Here is an 8,945-nt window from a genome sequence, read left to right as displayed (position 1 = left end):
AATTGGAATATGATATTTAAAATGGATTTGGATACATAAAGATCCAATTGGATCCAGATGATCCTGCATGATTGGATCTGCCATAGATTGCATCCTGGATCGGATCTTGGGAATTAGATTTGGATATAATTCGTCTTCAAAGCTCGAATCTTTAGGATGCTCGGCATCAGGTGCGCTAGGGCTTCTGTGGAAATACATGGGGCCCATGCTTTTCTATAGGCCTTGGCATACAAACATGGGAACCCCTTTTTGCAAGAAAAGAAGCCTCGTTTCCAATGGGATGATCATGACACCTAGGGGTGTCAACGGGTCTGGTTTACCCAGACCAACTCGGACCGAACCCTATAGGGTCTGGTTACAGTGATAAATAAGAAGATCCGATTAAGACTTGGGTCCAAACCCAAAAGTCTGATTAATACATGGACCTGGGTATAGTTTCTGAAATTTTATACCAGACCTGAGCTTGACTTGATTTTCAATTAAGACCCATAATTTTTTAATGTAAAAATGATAAAAAAATATTATTTTGCATGGTATGCACAGGCGGAGTGGGGGGGTGCAGAATTGGGCTGTTAGATTTTTATCCATTTTTGTAGCCCAGTCCTATCCCAGCCCTGACTGCAGCAAATAGTTTGATTTGTCCATATGAAATAGATTTTTATTAATAATTGTAGCCATTTTTTATTTTATCTCAAAAAAAAATTTGGGGGGGGGGCAGACCATCACACCATTTTTTTTTTTGCTACACCCCTCTACCCCCTTACATGAATCCTAGCTACGCCATGTAGATATTATGAGGTCTGGGTATGATTTTTCTTATAGTAGACCCCATTAAACCCAAGTTGGGACCCAATACCATACCCAAAAATCTGATCCAAGTCTGATTCTACATTGGTCTGAACCAAACCCGATCCGTTGATACCCCTTTCGGAGCAACTGTTTCCCATCGTGGTGTTTACCGATTTTTCGCATATGATGGCTCCACGAGCTCGCGGTGGAGTCGGTAAGGGGGCTTTTAAAAAATAAAAATAAAAACAAAATATTTGTTTTATAGATATTCTTAAATAACAAGGTTACCCTTCCATCCATTTTGACGATTGACCGGGCGTACACCGTTTTCTCCTGCGTCGATGAAAGGCAAATTGATTTCTGTCGGTTTTCTTTAGCGTAGGTGTCCTTAAGTGACAAAAGTACCCCTAATTCCAAAAATGATTTCAAGAACTGTATTGACATCAATGCCCTTAAAAATCCGTAAAATTATTTATTTATACGGGTTGAGGGTGAGCCTCTTTACTGCTCTCCCAAGAAATATGAGAAAGATTAAAGCATTTTGTTCCCTGAGCATTAAGCCGTGGTTGCCAACTTATCAAAAGTTTCCTTACCCCAACAATGCCAAGCATTGAAATAAGCTGTCATATAACCATTTACAATTTGTTGTAAAGATTGACATTTATCTAAATCGATAAAAAAAAAACCCATCACTGATCGCGCATCGGAAGATCTCCGATTAATAGAACCAATCTTTTCGGTTTTACAGGTAAGTACACCCAACTTCGACCTTGCAGCAAGAAGAGTCGTCAGTTTTGAACTATAGCCGGTGACAAACAACAAAGGCTGACTGCTGTTTATCCAATTTGAGAAACAACTCTTTGAACATCTTGACCCGAACCAAATCGGCCACACTCGTTACAAGGGTGTTTTGGTCATTTTAAGAGGATGCAGTAAGACCAAGACCCCCGGATAACATAAATGCCCTTCATCTCGGTTTATGAAACACGCTATTGGTTTATGATTTTACTTCCCCGAGAACAACCTCGCCATCTTTGGATTCATGTGCAGGAGGAGGGACGGCGTCGTCGAAACCATAAAACGTAGGGGTATTTTCGGTTACAAGGTCACGGAATCTTCCGTCAAATCAATTATTTCATTTTTGTCTCAGGGACATTATAGTAAATTACTGTTACTGTCTTCCCACCAACGATGATTATTTACAAGAACCAGCAGAAAGCGGAAAGCCAGAAACACACACTCTCTCTCTCCTTCTCCTTCTCCCTCTCTCTCGCAACGGAGGCACGAGAAGAGGAAGGACACCTCCTTCCCAATGTTGACGGAAATGGCCCCGAAACCTTAAAGAATCCACACTCCGCTACGTCTCCGGCTGGCCCTCGGCCGATCGTGGACGAGGTACTTTGCAATTTCCTTTTTTTCTGCAGAGTTCGCTACAAAATCCGTGCATTTCTGGTAAGTTTTCCGCGGAACTTGTTCGCGAAGCTCGCTTCCGAGCGGAATTACGCAAACGTCCAGGAGCGTGAGATTTTTCGGTAGCCACTAACAGATCTCCGAATCTCTGCCTATTTTCACGTCGCGGCGTGATTTTCCGGTCGAGAAATCGGGAAATGACTGGAAAATCCCGAACTTCTGGTGATTTTGCCTTGTATCGCGAAATGCATCTCTTCTTTGAGTTCTCGTTTTGTTTCTTTCTTTTTTTCTCCTTCTCGTAGTTGATATCAAAATGCCGTCGTTCACTAGAGGAATCGCCTGACTTCAATAAGATCCTCAAAAATCTCTCCTTTCTCACTGTTTCGGATCGATTATTTCGATATCGAGCGGTCTAAGTGGGAGAATATGCTGCAGAGTAATCGTTTGGAGCTTGAAATCTTGTTGAAAAAAGCAATCCTGACGACCACAATAGCAGAAAATGCCATATTTTGCTCTCTTTCTTCTCTTAAGCCATTTCCTGTAATGTAGATCTTAAGATCTCCGTCTCATTTTATCTGTTCTTCCGATCTTGATGTTTCTACTCGATAAACGACGGAACATCCTCAAGAGCTCAGGATTTCTATGCTATTGCCCCGCGATCTCTTCTCTTTAAGGTGTTCGTCTGTGTATTCTTTTCTTTTTTTCGGATTAATCAGGAATATTGATGTATATGTACTCGTCTCTGAGTTGTAAAATCTCACTTAGCGTGTTGTATTATAGAGATACTCTGTTTCTGAATCCTTTGAGTGAAAAACAGTGGAAATAGCCACACTAGTCAGGATGCTTCTGCAATTGATAGTTCGCCTGGGGGATTTTAACTCGAGACCGCTTGGTTACGATAGCGTGACTTCACCATCCGGCTGTTTTTTGAACTAACAAGCTCAAGTATGACAAGGTTCTAGAACTTTTAAAGTTTTTGGTGAAGATTTTATTGTTTCAGATGAGTTTTGTTGAGCTTTTTTTTAGAATAGACCAAGGGGAACCCACCCCATCCACCGACTGCACATTGACTCTCCACCTGTTGGTAAAACCCTTGAGGTCTCCCTGTCTACTGAAGTACACCCAGCTTCGACCTTGTGACAAGGGATGTCACCTGTGGGTTTGAAACTTGTGACGTCCCATCAACTTGGTGACATTCACAAGTCGCCCCTATCAGATGAGCAGTTTTGTTGAGCTTTAGTTTCACCATATTGCGGCGACTGTGATGGTAGACTAGACAATATGTTTTCTTTTCGTACTGTCTTTTTCCTTTTTGTTTCTTCGTTTGCTTTTGTGTTGTTGAATGGTATCTTGTTTCAAATCATTCTTACACTTATTAAGTTGATATAGTGGCAGTCCAGTGCGAAAGTCCTTTCTCTGCAAGAAATTCGGAAATGACATGAGAATCTTTGGGTTATAATGTCATTAATTGTCCCTTTAAATTACGGGCATCTACCTCTTTTTTAGGAATGTAATAGGCGTTAGTTGGAAGAATAAGATTATAGCTACTTGTATCCTAGTTTTAACTGGGGTGAAAAGGTAGGATTCTTCCTTCCCTTGATCGGTTGTTTCTCTTATTTCCTTGGGCCTTTTCCCTTTTTCACTACAACAGGGCCCTTCTGTTTTTGGAACTGAAAAAGTTGCATCCTCGAGCAATTGAAATTCCACAATTTATCTTGCTTCTCATTGTTTGTTCACCAGTTCACATTTGTTACCTCTTGGGTATATTGTTTCCGATGTATGCTTGAAGACCCATCATGAACTTTTCTTTCTTGTTGCATAGATGTACTTTTGTCTCTTCTTGCTTTATAAACATCCTTGTAAATCTATGCTTATCCAATATGAACTTCTTGAAGGAATCTATAGCATGTACCTTGAATTTTGAGGGACTGCATATCATGCAACTTGATGGTTGATTTCTATGAATTTGAGAACTGAAGACATTAAGTTTGGTAGCATTTGAAAAAGTAAAGGCATTAAACTGTAAGCAATTTAAAGTTTTGACAACCCAGAATTGTAAGGATCATAACGTATTAATTTAACTCTACTCTCGGCTGAGTTAAGTGGTGACATTAGTGGCTAATTCTGGTGGCCCAAATCCCACATGGATTCATTGAATCTCCTGGGTTGCTCTAGAAACACTGCAACAATGGTTGAGCCTGATCTAATCTAAGATCTGCCTAATTATGGTTTTGGCCCATTTTAATGTTCATGTACAGCATTGATCTTTTTCGGTCGTCTTTTAAGTTCATGTGAACCTTCTTTATAAACTTTTCTGCAGTTTTATAGGAAATACCTGCTCATTCTATTTCATAGTTTCATTAATTCTTGTTTTCCTTTAACGCTCCTACATTTTCCACTTTACCATAGTGCTCCGTTTCATTCCACTAAACGTATTTGCTTTTATTTTCAGACTCGGAATTTCATCTATTAGACGAGCTTGGTGCCTGCCAGCTTGCTGCAAGATTTCTTTCTGGTGCTGCATGTAATTCCAGACAGGCAAATCAGCATGAAGCTCCCTTGTACAGGACAGAAATACACAACAAAAAATGCACTTACTTTTCTACTTTGGATACCAGTTATGATTCTGGCATTGACTTCAATTGTAGGCAGAAACCTCCATGGGCTTAGCCAGTTCTCTTCAATCTCTGCTGCACTGTTTTCACAGCCAAGTATGAGGTTCCCTCTTGTTTCTCTCGTGAATGCTACTTCTGATAATGCCACCCCTGCTTCTCAGATGGAAGGTCGTTATAATAAGAAATTGCTTATAGATAAGCAGTCTAATGCTTCTGCACCAAATTTAACTGAACCAAGTTACAGAGCGCATGGTCCATCTGCAGGATTGTTGAAGAATTCCTCTGATGTATATGAATTTGAGGAGTCATTCAGTGATCAAGAAGTTTATGAAACAAATGGTTCAGCACATCAGCCTTCTCCACTAGACAAAGAGAAACCTCTTGTTTGCTCTAATGGTTTGTATCCTCCATGTTCTCCTCCACTAGAAAAGCAGAAGCCTCTAATTGCCAGTAATGGTTCAGCTCATTCAAATCTTTCTTCACTAGAAAAACAGAAACCTCTAATTGCCAATAATGGTTCAGCACAGCTGCATCTTTCTTCTTCACAGGAGGCAGAAAAATCTTCAGCACAGACCTATTTAAAGGATTCAACAGATTTTCCAACCACAAAAGTAAATGAAGTATGGCATTCAAAACTTCACCTAATTGTACATATTTATTTTGCTCTTTCCTTCTTGTTGTTGGATGTTTTTTTCACCTTGTTTATTCTTCAATATGAAGGGAATTAGAGATGAACTTGACAACGTTCTGGCAAAAACTGCAGATGTAAATAAAACTGTGATTGTTATTACTCTGAATAGTGCATGGGCAGAGAATAATTCTATGATTGACCTGTTCTTGGAAAGTTTCTACATAGGTGAAGGCACAAAGGAGTTGTTAGATCATCTTCTCATTGTCGCAGTGGATGCAAAGGCTTACAATCGTTGTGTAAAGATTCATCCACATTGCTATATCCTGAGAGCGCAAGGGATTGACTTCTCGGCTGAGAAAAAGTACATGACACAGGATTATCTAAATATGATGTGGAGAAGGCTGGGATTTCTAGGTGACATACTAAAGCGAGGATACAACTTTGTCTTCACTGTAAGTATGTTGCCTTCTTAGTTTGATGGAAATCTCCATTAGTCATTTATTAGTAAAAAATAAAAAAATTCATCATGAACATTTGATATCAGGTAATTTTGCTGCTTTAAATGGGAAAGTTGTTAGCATAACAAGCCATATCATGTGTTATAGATTTAGGAGACACATCAAAAGCTCCCTAAAACTCTATTATTTGACCTAAATAGAGCTCGTCCTTTTTCCAGTGCATTGTATTTTGACCAGAGGCCTATACGCTTCCTTCATGACAAGGCCCGAAACAGAGTTGATTTTGAGCTCCTAGGAATCATGGCTCTTGGAATTGCTAAGAACATGGTTGTGTTGCTTATAAACTTGAGAACTTATGGACTTCCCTGATGTTTAAAATTTTGTTGGTCTCATGTGACTCAAGCCTTTCTCATTTCCCTAATGATATCCTGCTGGCTTGAAGCAAGTTAATTTGACTGAGAACTCTACAATCCACTAAGGCATGTTTGCTAGCACTTTGAGAGAGATTCAAAATCTAAGAGAATCTCTCTTTAGAAAAGGAGTCACTTGGTTGACCCAATGACTCCCCTTTCTCTCAAAATTGGTGAATCATTTTCCTTTTTGTCCCATTCCCTTGTGAAACCATAGAAAAACCGTTTTTCTTACATTTGCAATCACGTTAGATTTTGGTTCTGCGAATCATTCTCTCCATAACCAGAGAATGATTTTCAGGGCAGTATAAGCAAATGTGCCATGTCTTTGTTTGATGTTGATGTTGATGTTGAGGCAGTGAGTCTTGAAGTTGTAAGGAGAGAGAAAAGTGTCTCCTCGAATTTGATCAAGATACATACATGAGCACTAGATTCTTTTGCAACATAGCAATAGGTAAAGGAGAACTCCTACATCAGTATAAGCAAATGTGCCATGTCTTTGTTTGATGTTAATGTTGAGGCAGTGAGTCTTGAAGTTGTAAGGAGAGAGAAAAGTGTCTCCTCGAATTTGATCAAGGCAATTATACATACGTGGATACTTGGAGCACTAGATTCTTTCGCAACGTAGCAATAGGTAAAGGAGAACTCCTACATCAGGAAAAAAAAAGAAAAAGAGTAACTTTGAACTGATTATGGCACGTTTTGGATGCAAACTATCCTTCTAATGAAAGGAACCTGTAATTTGTACCTAGCTTGCATCCATTAGCAACTTTACCAAAACTCAATAAGTTTCTGTTCATATATATTGATGTTGCAATACTTAGCTTTACCTTGCATATCTGCAGCTGTGAGTATGCTTTTGTTCTGTTGATTCTTGAGTTGTAGATTACAAAAACTTAGTATATACTCACCTTTGATTGAGTTGCCTGAGTAACAATTTGTTCCATCAGTCCTTGCATTATTTTTATTTTTTTGATATTTACACAGACAGACCAACCCCATGATCAGAGACCTAGCCATGCTGGCTTGCCTGCCATACTTACGGTCATTGTCCTGGCGGCGTAAAACTCCGTGGTCTTACCCTTTGCTCGCAAGGAGTCGCCATGATTCAGCTTGCACAAGGGGTGACACCGCTGAGATTTGAACCTAGACCTCCTGCCTAGGGGCCTAGGTCTGATCCCACTACGCCAAACCCCTTTGGGGGGCATCCTTGTGTTACTTTATTATTATATTAATTTTTATTTTCATGGAGAAACCGCCCCCAAGAGACCTAGCCAGGTTGGTTCTGCCTGCCGTACTTATGGTTATTGTCTTGGCAGCGTAAAACTCCTTGCGCTTACCCCTTGCCCCCAGAGAGTCTCCACACTTTGGCTTTCACAATGGGTGACGCCCATGGGATTTGAATTTAGACCACCTGCCCATCCCACTACACCAAACCCCTTTGGGGCTCATTAATTAATTACTTTTCTTAATAACAAGCTTAATTTTCTGACTCAGGATACGGATATCATGTGGCTCCGGAACCCTTTCCAAATCTTCTCACAGGATTCAGACATCCAGATTGCTTCTGATGGTTTCAATGGAAACGCAGAGGACATACGGAATCTTCCAAATTGCGGATTCAAATTTGTTCGATCAAACAATAAGACAATCAGTTTCTATGACTACTGGTATAAATCAAGGTGGCTATTTCCAGGTCAAAATGAGCAAGATGTTATGAACATGTTGAAATTGCGAAGCAGCTTTAAGAAGCGGAACATGAAGTTCCGTTTCTTGGATTCAAAGTATTTTGGTGGATTTTGTCAGAGGAGCCCATACATAGATGAAACCTACACCATGCATGCTAACTGCTGCAAGGGTCTCAAAGCCAAACTTGCTGATCTTAGAACCACTCTGGATGAGTTTGTGGCAAGCAAGAACACCACCACCATACAGCAGCATGGCGAAGTCCACAGAGCAAAATGGTTGGCTCCTAAAGCATGCCCGCTTTCGTGGTTCCAATGATGGGCTGCATTTTCATATGGCAGGTGAAACCTGTTTTCCTTGCTTTAGATGCAGCTAACATAGCACCATGTGTTCATTTTGGAGAATGGAAGAATGGAGATTGGTCTAGGATTTTTACGCTTTCGCAGAGGGATGCTTGCTTTCTGTACCTGAGCAGGCGTCTTCAGCCAGCTGCATACAGTTGGATGAGCTTGAATATGGCTTCCGGTTCTAGTGCTAGTGTATTATTGAGCAACATGTGATAATTTTGTTGCTAGTCTATAGTCCCTCTTGGTGATATATTATTGGCATTACTGTAGATAGTTTGTCATTCGAAAAGTACGCAACTTAAGAAAGACAGAAGAAAATCAGAGGTGCTTAATCTCGAGGCTCGAGGCCAACAGTGTTTGAAGATGGGGCTTCTAGACCAAGTGTTTGTTTTCCCTTCTCAAACAGGCCTATAAGAGAAACAGAGACGAATTGTGCAAGTAAATGAGGCGGGATGCACAAGGTTGCCCGTTTAATTGTGGACATGTTGGACAATGTACTAGAAACAACAACCGTCTGTACAGTGTCCAGTTGGAATTATTATTTGTAGATACATACCATTGTTGTATTTACCAATGAATTGGCCTCTCTCTCTCTCTCT

The 8,945-nt window shown here is 40.2% G+C and overlaps 1 protein-coding gene across 1 annotated transcript; it reads left to right on the top strand.

Moving 5' to 3' along the window:
• Positions 1 to 2,019: 2,019 nt before the first annotated feature.
• LOC149822524 (uncharacterized protein At4g15970-like) lies at positions 2,020 to 8,945 on the top strand. Its single transcript, XM_089981104.1, has 4 exons — positions 2,020 to 2,184; positions 4,652 to 5,434; positions 5,535 to 5,897; positions 7,811 to 8,945. The coding sequence occupies exons 2-4, from the start codon at positions 4,748 to 4,750 to the stop codon at positions 8,315 to 8,317; spliced, it is 1,557 nt and encodes a 518-aa protein (XP_089837230.1). The 5' UTR covers positions 2,020 to 2,184; positions 4,652 to 4,747; the 3' UTR covers positions 8,318 to 8,945.

Source organism: Nuphar pumila, chromosome 11 (assembly GCF_984573655.1).
Source record: "Nuphar pumila chromosome 11, dmNupPumi1.hap1.1, whole genome shotgun sequence".
NCBI classification, from domain to species: Eukaryota; Viridiplantae; Streptophyta; class Magnoliopsida; order Nymphaeales; family Nymphaeaceae; genus Nuphar; species Nuphar pumila.
Note: the sequence above shows the minus strand (reverse complement) of the source record. Positions and strands in the feature narration are given on the sequence as shown.

Excerpts from the sequence above, each read along its gene's own strand:
- LOC149822524 (XM_089981104.1), top strand. The coding sequence starts at position 4,748 with ATGAAGCTCCCTTGTACAGGACAGAAATACACAACAAAAAATGCACTT. Across the intron at positions 5,435-5,534 it reads CAACCACAAAAGTAAATGAA|GGAATTAGAGATGAACTTGA; the intron begins GTATGGCATTCA and ends TTCAATATGAAG. Across the intron at positions 5,898-7,810 it reads GATACAACTTTGTCTTCACT|GATACGGATATCATGTGGCT; the intron begins GTAAGTATGTTG and ends TTTCTGACTCAG.